General features: G+C 56.6%; 1 protein-coding gene across 5 annotated transcripts; it reads left to right on the forward strand.

Moving 5' to 3' along the window:
* The first annotated feature begins 7,614 nt into the window (after positions 1-7,614).
* On the forward strand, positions 7,615-17,665 carry LOC140912348 (prostasin). Of its 5 annotated transcripts, XM_073346596.2 has the most exons (7): positions 7,615-7,749; positions 13,058-13,084; positions 14,081-14,243; positions 14,728-14,999; positions 15,386-15,552; positions 15,838-16,231; positions 16,736-16,824. In XM_073346596.2, exons 1-6 carry the CDS (start codon positions 7,701-7,703, stop codon positions 16,213-16,215), a joined length of 1,056 nt encoding a protein of 351 aa, XP_073202697.1. In that variant the 5' UTR covers positions 7,615-7,700; the 3' UTR covers positions 16,216-16,231; positions 16,736-16,824. The 5 variants fall into 5 exon arrangements, with proteins under 5 accessions (XP_073202697.1, XP_073202695.1, XP_073202699.1 ...); XM_073346594.2 differs by having other exon boundaries at positions 7,616-7,749; positions 15,838-16,826; XM_073346598.2 differs by lacking the exon at positions 15,838-16,231 and having other exon boundaries at positions 7,619-7,749; positions 16,736-17,665.

Genomic DNA, 17,665 nt, shown 5'->3' on the forward strand with positions numbered 1-17,665 from the left:
CCAGGGAATCAAGGGGTTGGCTGTGTCCCCCAGGGTCACGATTGGCCTGTCCACATTCTCAATGGTAATCTACTGATTGGGAATGAAAGTCCCTACCTGCCGCTTTCAGAATAATCCTGTGAGTTTAAAGATGTGAGCGTCCTGCACCTTTTCTGACCAGCCCACACTGATGTCACTGAAGCATCCCTGGGGATCCACCAAAGGAGGCGATTAATGGCCCGGCACACTTGCCCTACAACGGCCCCTGCAGTGGATTTCCTGACTCCAGATTGATTCCTGACCAGCCAGTAGCAATCCAGCACTGCAAGTTTCCACCATTCAATCGCCACACACTTCTCCTCTGTCAGTACAGGTCTCATTGTGGGGTCGCTGCTCTGGAGGGCAGCTATGCACACGGATCCAGGAATGTGGCCTTGCACATCTGAAATTTCTGCAGCCACTGCCAGTCATCCCAAGCCCACACTGTGATGCAATCCCACCACCCAGTGTTTGTTTCTCAGGCCCAGAACCAGTGCTCCACCATCTGCAGCCGCTCTGGGAATGCCACCAACCACCTTAAATTGGTTGTCCCTACGTCCCACAGCAAACCGTCTTCCAAGGAATCGTCATGTTCCCCACTAGTTCAGTTCTTCCTGTGGCTCCGCAGATACACCAGGATCATGCACCCTGTGCTTGCAACACCCGTGAGAATAGTGCCGAGCTCCAGGTTTCTGTCAGAGTTGGTGGACAAGCACTCCTGGTGAGTACGCGCACCACCGACACCAGGAGCCAGGTGCGGGGACAGTGTGCCGACGTACCTGAGTCGACATAAGTTTTTAGTGGAGACGTGGCCTAAATTTCCGAGTGCCAGAAGCTGGGACTGGACGACAGGGGATGGATCACTCTACATTGCCCTGTTCTGTTTATTCCCTCTGAAGCATCTGGCACTGGCCACTGTCAGAAGACAAGATACTGGGCTAGATGGATCATTGGTCTGACCCAGTGTGGCCATTCTTATGGATGATGGTTGCAAATAGGCTGTTCCATGGAATGAGGAGGGTGCATGGAGGGATTGGAGAGGGAGGAGCTTGAGTAGTGGCAAAGGCTGTGTGAGTTGGGAGCGGGGAGCCCAGGACTGGGTAGCATGGGGGCGCTGGGATTGAGGAGCACTGGCAGATTTTGCAGGGGAAGGGGGTAGCTGAGGGCTGGGATAGTAGGTTGTTGCTTGCTAAGCCCCTGTTCCACCCCACTGTACTCCACTGGGCTGGAGATAGAACCCAGGAGTCCTGACTGACAGCCCCCTCCCACGTCAGTTTTTGACATTTACTCCTGAGCTACTATCTCTCTCTCTCTCTCCCACACACTCCCCCACCGGGACCTTGTTTTTTCTCCCCTCCCCTTCCCTGCCGATGGGAGGCTTTGGCCTGCCAGGGTGGAGGAGCCTGGCTCCAGGTGGGCATCAATAGCTCCAGCTGCTTCTAGCCAGCCGGAGGAGCGGCTCAGGAAGTTGGGTGCACTTCATAAATGGGAGCTAAGGCAGTGGAGCAGGGGGAAACCTCACATCCCTCTGCTGAACTGCCTGGAGGGGTGTCACCCATCTCTGAGTGCCCGTTGATCACTCCTTCCCCCTGCTGCCACCGTTCTTCCCTGCCTTAACCTCCCCTTATCCCTTACAGCAATGCTGACTTTTAAATAACCACCATTAGGTTTCAGAGTTAACATAATTTGTCTAAATGGGACAATTTGCTGCCTCTCACTCATGGCTTCACATTTCTGCTCAGGCTGCACTAATACACCTGGAACACTCCTCTTCACCCCTCTCCACACACACACTGCCCGCCTACCCTGTCCCTGAACCCACCTGCCTCTGAGTTGTAGTCCTGGTTGGTTTCAGGCTGTGTCAGTTGCGAGCAGAGGCCTTGGAGTTGGATTTTATTTTAGGAAGCACCACCTGGTGCCTTAGTCTCTGCCCTTACTTACAAGGAGTAAAGTGTTATTCAGCTTGAAACTTTAAAGCTCATCATTAGTTTTCAAAGTTAACAATGCTATTCAGATGAGCTGGGGTGGTTCACACCTGGTAGATAATTGGCTCAGGCTCTCTGCAGACTCAGGCAGCCACTGCTACAATGGTTACGTTTTCCATTTGGAGGGCGGGAGACATAATTTTGTAACAAAGGAAAGCTGAGATTCTGGAGCACAATTCCGCAGGGCTGTGACTTACCCACGTACACAGAGGGACCTGCTTGTAGGACAAATGAAGAAGGCCAGCGACATGCTTTAAGTGACCAATATACTCAAGGGCCAGCAGGGGGCAGCATGACAGAAAAGATGGATGGGAGGGTGCTGTGTGCTTCTAGGCTGTCTCATACTCACAGGCCAGAAGCGACCATCATGATCTAGTCTGTTCTCCTGCACACTGCAGGCCACAGAACCTTACCCCCCACCCCTGCTCAGTCCCGCTCCTAAGCTCTGAAGTCCTCAAATCATGGTTTAAAGACTTCAAATTACAAAGAATTCACCATTTGCACGAGTTTAAAACTGCAGTGGAAGGCGAAAACCCCCAGAGTCTCTGGCCATCTGACCTGGGGGGGGGATAATTTTTTTGGCTGCGTGTCTGGATGGCTCAAGGAAATGGGATGTTGAGATATGGAGGCACTGTTTTCCACTCCCTGTTCTTGTGTTATGTCTGTTTTTAACTCCTCGTCCTCAACAGGGACCTGGGCCTTTCTCCTCTAGGGGGCACCAGCTTCAATCCAGATCCAAGGCCCCACGGGGCCTTGCCCGTCTAAGCCGCTAAATCTAAGGTGACTCCATATTTTCAACGTGCTTCTGTCTGAAATGTGCTCAGCGCCCGGTGAGCTGTCCCCATGCGGCGCAGCTGTTCCCCAGATGTCTCACCCCAGAGGCAACTGCATGTCTGGTCCTCTAAGCCACCAGCCTCGTTAACCCTTCAATTATTGGCAGGGAGGATGCTCTGCCCTGGGGTAATCACAAGCTTCCTGCTGTTGGGGAATCCACGCCCAGCAACTGACCAAGGACTCACCCGGATATAGCCTGGCTGTTTATGTAGCCACATGATGTGGGCAGATACTAGTTAGCTACCTGCACGTCAACCCTGGCAGCTGGGACACCAGCTCATTCCTCAGCTGTCCCCTGGTGACTAAGGGCCAAGTCACGGGAATGTGATGCAGTGCAGGTGACTGGAGGCCGGGTATGAATGGGACAGGAGGACTGGGGACCAGGTCAGAGAGCTGTCGGCTTGCCCAGCACAGGAGTTGCCCAGCCCCACAGGCAGCTGCATCTGAGTGCCTGGTGAGCCATCCCGGTGTGGTGTTGCAGGGCAGCCGTTATCCAGTTGTCCCTCCCCAGAGGCAGCTGCATCTCTGCGTAGGGTGACCCATCCCTGTATGGCAGTCTTCGCTGCAACACTCTGGTAGCAAAGGGCCAGTTCCCTGTACATAGGCTGCCCCTGGGGTGGAGGCGGGAATGAATACATTGGCTTGGTGTGTGCGTCTGGGGGAGCCAGTCCTGGTGCTGCCACCCCCTCCTGCCGGTGATGGTGAGCAGTTACACCATGGGAGGGGGTGGGTGCCATGGGTCATGGGGAGAGTGTCACTGGGGCATTGCTACCCTGCTGGGGTGGGTGTCAGTTCCCAGCAGGGCTGAGATAGGGCAGCTGCTCCTTTTGGGGTGGGTGGGGGGTGTATATCTGTCCCTGCTTCCCTCTAGTGGCTGTGCGGGGAGGAGGGTCCACTGCCCCCTACTGCACTGGCTGGGCATATTTGTGTTTATATTCACTACTGCCCCCTACCCGACTGCAATGTCCATGCCATGCCAGTGCTGTGTGTGTTCTTTCTCTTCTCTGGCTTTCCCGAAAGGGCTATTTGCTCTGAGGCCAATAAATGAATCAAGCTATAAAGATGAATTAAAAAGGAAATTCTTCGAAAAGGCAGGGCCTTGCCTCCGATACCAATGATAAGAGGTAGCAGGAAGATTAGAAAATGTACAGAACTGGAAGTAGAACCCAGGAATCCTGGTTCCCAGCCTCCCCTGCTTTAATCCACTAGATCCCACTCCCCTGCTAGGGCCAGGGCCAGAACCCAGGAATCCTGGTTCCCAGCCTCCCCTGCTTTAATCCACTAGATCCCACTCCCCTGCTAGGACCAGGGCTAGAACCCAGGAATCCTGGTTCCCAGCCTCCCCTGCTTTAATCCACTAGATCCCACTCCCCTGCTAGGGCCAGGGCTAGAACCCAGGAATCCTGGTTCCCAGCCTCCCCTGCTTTAATCCACTAGATCCCACTCCCCTGCTAGGGCCAGGGCTAGAACCCAGGAATCCCGGTTCCCAGCCTCCCCTGCTTTAATCCACTAGATCCCACTCCCCTTCTAGGGCCAGGGCTAGAACCCAGGAATCCTGGTTCCCAGCCTCCCCTGCTTTAATCCACTAGATCCCACTCCCCTGCTAGGGCCAGGGCTAGAACCCAGGAATCCTGTACCTTTAGCTCCCCCTGCACTACCTCGCTCCCCTTCCAGAAACCCCAGCCCTGCTCCTCTAACCCACTAGATCCCACCCCCCTCCCTGAGCTGGGGATAACACCCAGGAATCCTGACTCCCAGCCCCACCCTGATCCACCCCACTAGACCTCACTCCCCTCCGAGGCCTAAGGCTGGGGACAGAACCCAGGCATCCTGACTCCACTCTGCGCTGGCCGTGCGAGCTTGTCCAGGGGTGCCCTCTTCAGCCCCCAACCCCAAATCCGTGATCAGTTTTTCCAGCCCATAAACTCCAGCCACCGAAACTCAGAGAGGCCGGGATCTGGGGCCCTGTGTGCGTGTGCCCAGCCATTGTGTGTCACCTGTCCGTGAGAAGCGCTGCAGGAACCTGTGTGCATTCATTCCCTGGCAACTATTCATACCCCCATCCCCCTTAGATAATGTCACATTCTTCACAGATCACTGCTTGATAAAAGCCACTGGAGTGCATTCCTGCCTCACTTATCAAGGGCAGCTAAACCGGCTCCAATGACGCTAACTAGTTACCTATTCACCTGTTCCAGACTTTATGCTTGGAGGCAGATAAGAACAGAGACTTCAACCTAGGGACAGCGGTCCAATAAGGCCCCAGAGTGGGGGAAGACATTAGCAGCTGGCTTTGCAGGGTGGGGAACGGGACATAGGGCCTTTCCCCTCCAGGGGGCCCTGGCTCCAATCCAGTCCTAGGCTGGTGGGACTGGCTGGCTTAGGGAGACAGGGAATGGGAGATGTGGCTTTTTCCCTCTAGGGAGAATGGGCTCTGATCCAGCCCCAGTGTGGAGGGCTTGGCTGGGCCAGAGGTAGGATTGTTAATTTATTCCTGGAGGTTTCATCACATGACAGAATCTTTCATGAAAGATTAATCTTGGATTCCTGGAGACACCAGGACAATCCTGAAGGGTTGGCAACCCTGCCAGGGTTGGTTGTTGGGGGTAGGGAAAGGATACGGGGCCTTGTCACATATCCCCCCAGCTTTCCTAAAAGTGAAAAGCTCATATCTAGTTCCCACATACCCCTGAGTCCAGTTAGTTGAGTTGAATGGTGTTCCTCTCAGGCGAAGGCGATTTTAACAGCTCATTTAACGACACATTTGCTTGGCTTTCCCCTTACCGATCTGTGCTTTTGCCTTGTGGGCTTTCAAATTGGCTGGATGCCCTGGAAAACCACAAACACACTCACCACACCCTTGCTGACCTAGGATAAACCCACCCAGCTCATCACACTAGCAGACTGTTTTGGTCTAGAGGAGAAATGTCACCGCAATGGGGTTGCCCCTAATGGTTGCAGTCGCCAGCAAAGTTGCAGTTGCCAAAAGGAGTAGGTGCAATAGATACTGTCAAACTCTAGGGGGAGCCAGGCGGAGGCCCCCAGCCTGCTGCCCGCAGCACAGCGCCCCCAAGCGCCACCTGGGAGCTGTGGGGCCAGCCCTGACCTCATAGCTTCATTCACTCCCTGTCCCAGTGTTAAGGTCATTCACACGCTCCAGCCCAAAGGAAGTGGGGTGTGGGGGAGGGTCTGAAGGATCCCCCTCCCCATGGATCAGGGCTTTCATCCCGAGGGCAGGTGTGAAAAGAGCCAACCCACCCCCTGTTGAGCCCAATTAGCACCTTCCCTCCCTGCGCCCAGCCCAGGGGCCCTGGGAAAGGAAGTGCACACATCGCATACACACTGACACCAGCAGCTCCTCCCCCGTCCCCCCACAGCATTCACACACACACACACATCCCATTCACACACTCCCATTCATACGTACACACTGCATTCACACACACGTCCAATTCATACACACACTGCATTCATATCACACACTGCATTCACACGCACACGTCCAATTCATACACACACACACTGCATTCACACACACCTCATTCACACACACACACATCCAATTTCACACGCACACACTGCATTCATACACAAACACACATACATCCCATTCATACACACGCACTGCATTCAGACACACACTGCATTCACACATATCCCATTCACTCACACCATTCATACACACACACTGCATTCAGACACACACAAATCCAGTTCATACACACACACTGCATTGACACATACCCACTCATATATACACATTGCATTCAAACACACACACATCCAATTCATACACACACACACACACACAGATATCCCATTCATACATACTTCATTCAGCCTCCATTCATACATACACACTGCATTCACACACACCCACACTGCATTCACACACACCTCATTCACACATACACACATCCAATTTCACACGCACACACTGCATTCATACACACACATACATCCCATTCATACACACGCACTGCATTCAGACACACACTGCATTCACACATATCCCATTCACTCACACCATTCATACACACACACTGCATTCAGACACACCTCATTCACACATACACACATCCAATTTCACACGCACACACTGCATTCATACACACACATACATCCCATTCATACACACGCACTGCATTCAGACACACACTGCATTCACACATATCCCATTCACTCACACCATTCATACACACACACTGCATTCAGACACACACAAATCCAGTTCATACACACACACTGCATTGACACATACCCACTCATATATACACATTGCATTCAAACACACACACATCCAATTCATACACACACACACACACAGATATCCCATTCATACATACTTCATTCAGCCTCCATTCATACATACACACTGCATTCACAAACACACACACCATTCATGCATACACAGTGCATTCACCCCCCCCCATTCATCCACACCCCCATTCATCCATACACCCCTCAGTCACACACGCATCCCGTTCATACATACATGCTACATTCCACACCCGATTCGCCCGCCCACCCAGCTTCCCCCACTCCCTCCCCAGCACAGTGCGAAGGGCCCAGCGCCCCAGGCAGCCTGGCAGGGCTGTGGAAGGGGGATGGAGGGCCTGGCTGGCCTGTCAGTAGTGACCCTGCCCGTGCAGCGGGGCCCCAGCCCTGGGGTGCTGATGAGGTGAGCGGGACATGGCTCACGTGCATCAAGGCAGGAAACAATTTTTCCCTTCCGGCCCAGGAGAGTGAGTCAGCCTCACATTAATGGATCGTGAAAACAGAGCCAGGAATGTCCCGGGACTCACCGAGAGACCCTACCATAACAGAGGCGTCTGATGGGAGTCCCCACAATAACAAGGTGGCATGTGCAATGGAAGGAGAGACCCTACAACTACTGAGCAATGTGTGCAAGGTACTGAGAGGCCCTACAAATATCAAGGCAGTGTGTGCCCTGCAAGGGGAGACCCTACAATAACAGGGGGGTGGGGTGGGGGTGTGCAATGGGATGAGACCCTACAACAAGCGAGCAATATGTGCAGTGTAAGAGAAGACCCTACAATCATAGAATCTCAGGGTGGGAAGGGACCTCAGGAGGTCACCTAGTCCAACCCCCTGCTCAAAGCAGGACCCATCCCCGATTTTTGCCCCAGATCCCTAAATGGCCCCCTCGGGGATCGAACTCACAACCCTGGGTTTAGCAGCCCAATGCTCAAACCGCTGAGCTCTCCCTAACAGAGCAGGGCAAGGAGAGACCCTACAATAACAAGCATGTGCAGTGCAATGGAAAGAGAAACCCTACAACGGAGCCATGTGTGCAGTGTAAGAGGAGACCCTACAATAACAGCGGGAGGGGGCGGTGACCGAGCGGCCGGAGCTGGGCCGGCGGGGCCGGGGGCGGGCCCGGGCGGGAGGTGGATCCCTGAGCGGCAGGTTGGGCCGCTTCCCTGGCACCGGGCGCCGTGAAAAGGGGAGGGAGCGAGCGCCGCGTCCCAGTGTCCCCGCCCGGGTGGAGACCGCGCACCTGCCCGCCGCTCAGCTCCGCCAGCGGGACCCCTCGCCGCCCGCCCGGGAGATGGGGGCGCCCCTGGGGGCGCTGCTCTGCCTCCTCCTCAGCCTGGGTGAGTGCGGGCGGGGCCGCTCGACCCCTGTCCTCCCCCCCCCTTCTGCCTCTCCCCAACCCCCCCTTCTCTGGTTCCCCAACCCCCCCCCTTCTGCCTCTCCCCAAACCCCTCTTCTCTGGTTCCCCAACCCCCCCTTCTGCCTCTCCCCAACCCCCCCTTCTCTGGTTCCCCAACCCCCCCCTTCTGCCTCTCCCCAAACCCCTCTTCTCTGGTTCCCCCTCTTCTCTGGTTCCCCAAACCCCCCCCTTCTGCCTCTCCCCAAACCCCCCTTCTCTGGTCCCCAAACCCCCCCCCTTCTGCCTCTCCCCAAACCCCTCTTCTCTGGTTCCCCAACCCCCCCTTCTGCCTCTCCCCAACCCCCCCTTCTCTGGTTCCCCAACCCCCCCCTTCTGCCTCTCCCCAAACCCCTCTTCTCTGGTTCCCCCTCTTCTCTGGTTCCCCAAACCCCTCTTCTCTGGTTCCCCCTCTTCTCTGGTTCCCCAAACCCCCCCCTTCTGCCTCTCCCCAAACCCCCCTTCTCTGGTTCCCCAAACCCCCCCCCTTCTGCCTCTCCCCAAACCCCTCTTCTCTGGTTCCCCAAACCCCCCCCCTTCTGCCTCTCCCCAAACCCCTCTTCTCTGGTTCCCCAAACCCCCCCCCTTCTGCCTCTCCCCAAACCCCCCTTTTCTGGTTCCCCAACCCCCCCCCTTCTGCCTCTCCCCAAACCCCCCTTCTCTGGTTCCCCAACCCCCCCCTTCTGCCTCTCCCCAAACCCCCCTTCTCTGGTTCCCCAAACCCCCCCCCCTTCTGCCTCTCCCCAAACCCCCCTTCTCTGGTTCCCCAACCCCCCCCCTTCTGCCTCTCCCCAAACCCCTCTTCTCTGGTTCCCCAACCCCCCCCCTTCTGCCTCTCCCCAAACCCCTCTTCTCTGGTTCCCCCTCTTCTCTGGTTCCCCAACCCCCCCCCTTCTGCCTCTCCCCAAACCCCTCTTCTCTGGTTCCCCAACCCCCCCCCCCTTCTGCCTCTCCCCAAACCCCCCTTCTCTGGTTCCCCAAACCCCCCCCCTTCTGCCTCTCCCCAAACCCCCCTTCTCTGGTTCCCCAAACCCCCCCCCCTTCTGCCTCTCCCCAAACCCCCCTTCTCTGGTTCCCCAAACCCCCCCCTTCTGCCTCTCCCCAAACCCCCCTTCTCTGGTTCCCCAAACCCCTCCCCTTCTGCCTCTCCCCAAACCCCTCTTCTCTGGTTCCCCAAACCCCCCCCTTCTGCCTCCCCAAACCCCTCTTCTCTGGTTCCCCAAACCCCCCCCTTCTGCCTCTCCCCAAACCCCTCTTCTCTGGTTCCCCAACCCCCCCCCTTCTGCCTCTCCCCAAACCCCCCCTTCTGCCTCTCCCCAAACCCCTCTTCTCTGGTTCCCCAACCCCCCCCCCCCTTCTGCCTCTCCCCAAACCCCTCTTCTCTGGTTCCCCAAACCCCCCCCCCTTCTGCCTCTCCCCAAACCCCCCCTTCTGCCTCTCCCCAAACCCCCCCTTCTGCCTCTCCCCAAACCCCCCCTTCTCTGGTTCCCCAACCCCCCCCCTTCTGCCTCTCCCCAAACCCCCCCTTCTCTGGTTCCCCAACCCCCCCCCGCCCTTCTGCCTCTCCCCAAACCCCCCTTCTCTGGTTCCCCAACCCCCCCCCGCCCTTCTGCCTCTCCCCAAACCCCCCTTCTCTGGTTCCCCAACCCCCCCCCGCCCTTCTGCCTCTCCCCAAACCCCCTCTTCTCTGGTTCCCCAAACCCCTCTTCTGCCTCTCTCCAAATCTCTTTCTCCCCCCTCCCCTCTTTCCTTTGCTCCTTCCTTCTCCGAGTCCCTCTGTCCCGGTCGCCCAGCTCAAGGTCCCAGGTCCTCCGCCCTGCACGGCGCTGCGGGGCTGGGACCTGGGCGGGACTGGGTCTCAGGGCGCCCTTTGGTGCCCCAGGGCCATAGATGCTGGAACTAGGGGTGCTGGTTGTGCTGCCGCACCCCCTGGCTTCAAGTGGTTCCCATTATATACAGAGTTCAATGGCGCTCAGCACCCCCACTATGCAAATTGTTCTGGGGAGGAGCGCAACATGGGGCTGAAAATCACCTGTGTGTGGGGCGGGGGGGGTTATGGGTGAGTGGGTCTGTGTGATCCTGTATGTGGGGTGGGTGTTGTTGTGGGTGTCTGTGTGATGCCCGCGTGGTGTGTTCCAATGTGTGATGCCTGGGTTGTGTTACAGGTGTGGTATGCGCTGTGTGTGTGTGTCCGGTGACATTTGTGTACTGTTACAGGGGTGGGTGGGTGGGTGTGTCACGCAGTGGGTATGCGCATTTCTGCAGGATGTGTGGGCCTTGTGTGGTGGGTGGGTGTGATGCGAGTGAAAAGCACCTGCCAGTTGATTGGTTTGAGGATTTGTACATTCCTGCAGGGCAGGTTTCCCTGGTCTGAGTTATCCAGGTTTTTATGTGTATGTGTGGGGGGGGAATGGTTAATCCTGATTTAGGAAACGGTTTTGTCGGGCTGGAAAGGTTTGCATGAAATCAGAAGCCAGCAGGGCTCCTGGGGTCTGTTCCCAGCTCTTTTGGAGGAAGTGAACTCTAACGGTTAGAGCAGGAGGGACTAGCAGTCAGGACTCCTGGGTTCTATTCCCAGCACGGGGAGGGGAGTGGGGCCTAGTGGGTTGGAGCAGAGGGATATGGATGAAAGGCCCCATTGCCAGACCTCCTGAGCCTGCCAGTCCCCTTTGTCTCCTTGTACAAACAGTATTTGGGAGACTGTGAAACTCCCTAAGGTTCACCTGAAACTCCCTGTAATCAGACACTGTGTGAAAGGCCCTGAAACCCAAGGCACACCAGCAAATGGCCCATCAGCCCCTGCATTGTGTGAGTGTCTGTGGTCAGCTTGGGTGGCACCTGGGCTGTAAACTACAAACATGAACATCTGACCTCCCCCTCCAACCCCCCAGCAGGCTATGTCTACTCCTAGTTCTGAATGCAGCAAGCAATAGGGCTCTGGGTGGCCAGGAACAGGGAATGGGCCACCGGGCCTTGCCCCGCTAGGGGGCAGTGACTCTGATCCAGCCACAGGGTGGGGGCAAAAAGAAAAGGAGGACTTGTGGCACCTTAGAGACTAACCAATTTATTTGAGCATAAGCTTTCGTGAGCTACAGCTAACTTCATCGGGTGCATACTGTGGCTGGCTGAGTCTTGGGGGCAGGGGATGGGACAGGAGGCCTTTCTTCTCTAGGGGGTGCTGGCTCAGATCTGGCCCCAGGGAGGGGGAACTGGCTGGCTCGGGACAGGGAGCAGGGAATAGGAGATGTTCCCATGGCTGAGGTATGTGAGCAAAGGTCTGTGTGAGCCTGGCCCCCGTCCTAGGGTTACACAGAGAATCCAGCCTTCTGATTTGCCCCCATGCCCAGTGCAAGGCTGTGGCTCCCTGGGGTAACGGCACAGAACCTAGTGGAGGTACAGCCTGTGGGTTGGGTTGGGTCATGTCTAATGTTGTCCCAGGGCTGAGCCAGGCTCCCACTGCCCCTGCCAGTGTCTCTGAAGCTGGCTCAGGTTCCTCTAGCAGAAGAAGTAACCTGTCCTGCAGGTCTGGCTCTATATTTAGCCTCTCTGCACAGGCTGGAGGAATGTTGGGCGGACAGACAGCCACAAATACCTATTGGTCCATGACTGGGTCCCAGGCTAATGCAGGTCACTTGAGGTGATATTAAATCCGAAGCACCCTCTCTGTGGGGAGCGAAGAAGATGGGTGTATGTGGCCCATCGAGCCCCTGGCTGAGGCTGGCTCTTGTGGCCTGCTGGGAACTGGGCTGAGACCTGTCAAATTCGCTTCACCGAATGGGACATCGGGTTGGGTGGTTTTAGGGCAATACTGGTCCAAGCAGGGTAAAGGCCCCGTGTCCCATTCCCCACTGCCTTGAGGCAGTCAGTTGCTCTGCCCTGGGGCTGGATAGGAGCCAGCGCCCCGTAGAGGGAAAAGTCCCTGTGTCCCGTTCCCCTGAGTCAGGCAGAGCCTTGAGAAGTGAAACTGACAACTTGCCTACTCGCGGAAGAATCTGGAATGACGCTGGCAGACCAGGGCCCTTCCTCTGAACAGGGAGCAGTTCCTGGGAAAGGAGGTGGCACGGGCTGGGAGACAGAGACAAGGCCAAAGGGAATAACCCTGCCAGGCTGCAGTGACGCGGCTGTATCACGTGGACAGCTCGGAGAAACCCAGGGGCCTTGGTTTTCCCGGCTCAGAAGATGGCGCTCTTCCCTCCGTCTGCTAGGACTCCAGCATTCTAGCCCTGGTTCTGGGAAGGGAGAGGTATCTAGTGGGTTAGAGCAGGGTGGGCTTGGAGTCCGGACTCCTAGGTTCTACCCTCGGCTCTGGGAGGGGAGTGAAATTTAGCAGGAAGAGCTTAGCTATGACTTGATTGCTATATATCTTTATTATTGCCTACTGTGTGGGCCCTATCCCGGAAATCTGACCATCTATTCCCCCATCAGAAATGGAGATGCCCCTTTCCCAATTATCCCTGAGATGCTTCGTTTCAGTGGCCCTGGGGCTGATGCATGTTGTCCTGGGATGCATTCCTGATGGTGCCTCTTTTTTTCCTCCTCTGAACAGGTGTACAGGAGACCTCCGGACAATCAGGTAAAGATCTGGCTGGGAACGCGTCCCGTACGGACAGCTGGTCGCTTTTCTCCTCCAGATCGTTTTCCCACAACCCGCCCTTCAGTCATGTCTTCAGCCAGTGTCATTTTCCTCGGTGGTTATTTGTGTGGCCATGTGTCAGCATCTCTAGGGGATATTTGTGTTCAGTATAACCAGCCCCCATAGTGATGGGAGGAGGATCTGAGCCCACCATCTCCTGCGTTTAAGGCATGAGCTGCTACCAGTGAAGCTAAGGGAGCAGCTCCCTTGACTTGCAGCTATTGTAGGCTCATTAACCTCATATGTGAGCCAGCCGCTAGCGGGAATGATGGTGCCCCCCAGAGGGGAAAGGGAATGAACATCTATCCTCCCTTAGGGGTCAGGTCTACATTAAAAAGTGAGGTCCACCCAGCTACCTCCACCAGGGACGTGAAAAATCCACACCCCGAGCGACATAGTTAAACTGACCCAACCCCTGGTATAGACAGCACTGCGTCGACAGAAGGATTCTTTCATTGACCTAGCTGCTGCCTTTTGGGGAGGTGGATTAAGTACAGCGATGGGAGAGACTCTCCCATTGGTCTAGGTAGCGTCTACACCACTGTAGCCTTTCAAGTGTAGACAAGCCCTTCGTCTGGGTTACATCTGTGTTGGGAAGTTGTGGTGAAGAGGGTCTCCAAACTTTTTTGATGGCAAAAATTGAGTTTTCAACAAAACTTTTTTTTTTTTCTTCAAAAAAGTCTGTTCTCGACAGAAAATGTAGAGGTGTTTGTGGACAAGCTGAGCAACCAAAACCCCAAAACAAACAAAAATATGTTTGGGGCTGAAACGTGGGCTTCGCAGGTTCTGTTCCCAGCTGGGAGTGGGGTCTAGTGGGATGGAGCAGGGAGTCAGGACTCCTGAGTTCTAGCCCCAGTTTTTAGAGAGGAGTGGGACCTAGTGGTTAGACTAAGGGGCTGTTTCTGGTTCATTCACTGCTGCTCTGCTCCCCTGCAGGAACATGTGGATCTGTTTCCATGGGCCGGATTGTGGGGGGCACAGATGCGCAGGCCGGGCAGTGGCCTTGGCAGGTCAGCCTGAATTTTCAGAGTGTTCATGTGTGTGGCGGCTCCCTCATTTCCCCCCAGTGGGTGATCACCGCAGCACACTGCTTCCCACCGTAAGTACAGGGCACGGAGGGGGTCATCTGGGCTGGGCCAGGCTCTGAGTGTTACCGGGGTCAGGGGGGCTAGTAAGGAGGAGCCTGTATCTTCCATCCATTTCTGACCCTACATCTGTTTGACTGGGTTTCTATGGACAGACTCCCAGCTGCCCCCACTCTCCTACCAGAACCAGAGTTAGAATCCAGGAGTCCTGACTCCCAACCCCCGCATCTCTAAGCACCTAGACTCCCCTCCCAGAACGAGGATAGAATCAGAACCCAGGAGTCCTGATTCCCATATCCGTCCCACTCGACCCCACTCCCAATGTGTGTGTGTACCTCTACCCTCCACAACATAGAATCTGCCCCCGCATGGCATGTTTCCTTGCCCCTACACTGCTGCTATCTAAGGGAGATTCCCCATTAGTTGAAGCTTTCTGCAGCCTGAGGTGCTGGCTTCTCTCCTTGCTGAAGACCTATGTCTCTCTCCCCTACCTTGCAGGGAAAACCCCATCGCCAACTATGAGGTGACGCTCGGAGCCTTCCAGCTGTCCAACCTCCTGGCTGACATCGTGGTGGTTGGGGTGGAGCAGGCCATCAAGAACCCCGACTACACAGATGAGGGCTCCGGCGGGGACCTTGCGCTGGTGAAATTGAAAACGCCCGTATCCTACACGCGTAGCATTCGCCCCATCTGCCTGCCGTCCGCTTCCGTCAGCTTCCCTAGCGGCATGACCTGCACTGTGACTGGCTGGGGGAATGTGCTTACTTCTGGTGAGTGAAGGGTTAACACAGCCACCTCTGGGGCGAGGCAGCTGGGTAATGATGTCGCACCTGGGGATGCAGCTGTGTCTGGGGTGGGGCAGCTGGATAACAGCGGCCAACAATTTTGGAGAGGAAGTGCAGGTGAATTGTGTGTTCAGTTGACACTGCAGGGAGGATTCTAGGGCCCGACCAGCTCCCTGAACCTCGCTCTGGGATCTGGACTCACATCACTCCCCGCTCCCCACTAAGCCTGGCTTAGAGCCTGGACTGCTGTGGAGTGAGTCTCTTGGCCCATTCCCCACACCACAGCGCCCCCTGGTGGCTCCCTTTCCCCCCACCTGAGTGAGGAGTCAGCTGCCCACCCGGACTTGGCTGATTTCTTTCCCCCCATGCAGTCAGCCTGCCCAGTCCCAAAACCCTGCAGCAGCTGGAGGTGCCCCTGATTGGGCTGGAGACCTGCCGCTGCCTCTACAAGATCAACGCCAACCCAGCGGATCCCCACGTGATCCAGGACGACATGATGTGTGCGGGCTACGCCGAGGGCAAGAAGGACGCCTGCCAGGTGAGCGGGGTGCTGGGGGTCCATCTGTCCATGGCACTAAGGGTGGGGCTACTGGGAGTCAGCGCTGGGTACTATGAGCACTGGCCCAATGACTGGGCCGTAGATTTCCTATCTCTTCTGGGCTTAGGTGCCACTCCTTGACCTTTAACCTCAAGGCCCCCACCCCCACTCTGCCAGGCTCCACCCACCATGGCTAAGCTTTGTCGTAACCAGCCAGTTGTATCCCACTTCACCCACCAATCCCCCTCCTAATGCCATTTCCCTCTCCCCACCCTGTTCTTCCAGGGTGACTCCGGGGGACCCCTGTCCTGCCGTGTGGGCAGTGCCTGGCTGTTAGCTGGGGTGGTGAGCTGGGGGGACGCGTGCGGGTCCCCCAACCGGCCTGGCATCTACACCCGCACCTCGGCCCACACAGCCTGGATTAAACAGATCATCCCGGCGGTGGAGATGAGCGACGTGCGCGTGAATCAGGAGCCAGTCTCGGAAGAGGGGCTGTGCCCCAACACCACCAGTCGGCCTGGCCCCTATGATGGCATCCAGCCCCATCCTGACTGGCCCCGGCCAATCTCCCCCAACAAGCCACTGGACCACGCTACCTCCCACGTCCTCGCTTCCAGCCTGCTGTTCTTCTGTCTGCTACTTCATGTACTCCCTGCCCTATAGCGCCCCTACTCTCAAGGTCAGCTCAGCATGAGACTCCACCCCTGATGGCAGTCCAGGGGCATCCTGCCCCCCTCCCAAACTGAGCAGGATGGTCCCAAGATTTCAAAGACTTGGTTTCCCGCCCCATCCCCTTATTGTCCCCGTTTGTGTCCTGTGTTGTGCTGCTCTGTCACGACCAGGGCACCGAGCTGGCAGCAGCCCTGTTCACGGCAACGTCATTTCTGCCTCCGGTCCTGCAGACCCCTTAAGTTTTGGCCAACAGGGTCCTGCAAACCTCTCCCAAGCCTCGCTCTGGGATCGAGGCTCACGCCAGCCCCTGAGCCTCGCTCTGGCATCCGGGGTCACGCAACGCCTCCAGCCTCGCTCTGACCCCCCCCAGGGCCCCACTCTGGGAGAATCAGGGCCCTAGCAGTAGGCAGCTCCCCGACCCCTGTTCCCAGGCCTGGTTCTGTCACCACGACACTGCCTAGGGCAGCCTAACAAGCTCCCAATCTCCCTCTTCCCACCCTGATTTTTCCAGGGCGACTCCGGGGGACCCCTCTCCTGCAAAGTGGGTAGTGTCTGGCTGCTAGCCGGAGTGGTGAGCTGGGGGGATGCATGTGGGGCTGCCAACCGGCCCGGCGTCTATACCCGCGCCTCAGCCCATGCTGCCTGGATCAAGGAGACCATCCCAGAAGTGGAGCTGAGCGACGTGAGGGTGGATCTGGAGCCAGTCTCTGAGGAAGGGCTGTGCTCCAGGGCAGCTGCTCATCTCCTGGCCCCCTGGCTGCTCTGCTGGGCCTTTCTGAGCCTGGTCCAGGCTGGGTAACCCCACCCTCGCCAACTCCCAAGTGTAGAGATGCAAGGGGGGGAGGGGAACTTGGGGGCACGGGATCCGCCACTGTTGTCATACTGACTTGGTGGCAGATACCCCAGTAGAACTGGATTTTGCCCCTACTTCCCCTCCCCACAAAGCTATTTTCAATGTACCTGCCCTGGCAGCCCTTTGCCTGTGGTTGTCCCCAAAGGATTCTGGGAGGAGGCAGATTGGCCCCAGAAGAGGGGTGCTCTGGGAAACGTTCCCCTCGTCCTTACACCTGTGTCACGCAGAAACAGCCGGGTTTCAGTCCTGGCGTGAGTCAAGCCCGCTGGGCTCTAATGTGACACGTCTGGCAGGACACTCTCGGCTCCTTAACGTCAGCCGAACCCCCAGGGCTGGGCCAGGTGGCACCAGCAGAGCTGGTTTTTCCACCTCTGGAGAGTCACTGAGTGAGGGCAGGTTCTAAAGGGATCGGAGTTCATCACACGCGTGAGCAAGGGACTGTTAGCACATGGGACTGTCTGCCTGTCTTTTATCTGGGGCATAAGGCCAGACCTCCTGCTTGTTCTAAATCGGGTGGGGTATGGAAGGGCTGTTTGACTCCAGATGAAGTGTTTAATAAAGAGGGTATTAGCCCTGTATTATGGGAAA

This window comes from Lepidochelys kempii, chromosome 6 (genome assembly GCF_965140285.1).
Source record: "Lepidochelys kempii isolate rLepKem1 chromosome 6, rLepKem1.hap1, whole genome shotgun sequence".
NCBI classification, from domain to species: Eukaryota; Metazoa; Chordata; order Testudines; family Cheloniidae; genus Lepidochelys; species Lepidochelys kempii.

What these genes read in the sequence shown, in the direction of transcription:
- LOC140912348 (XM_073346596.2), top strand. Translation starts at nt 7,701, where the DNA reads ATGTGCAATGGAAGGAGAGACCCTACAACTACTGAGCAATGTGTGCAA. An exon ending in TACTGAGCAATGTGTGCAAG is followed by an intron (nt 7,750 to 13,057) that starts GTACTGAGAGGC and finishes TCCTCTGAACAG; the next exon opens with GTGTACAGGAGACCTCCGGA. An exon ending in GCAGCACACTGCTTCCCACC is followed by an intron (nt 14,244 to 14,727) that starts GTAAGTACAGGG and finishes CCTACCTTGCAG; the next exon opens with GGAAAACCCCATCGCCAACT.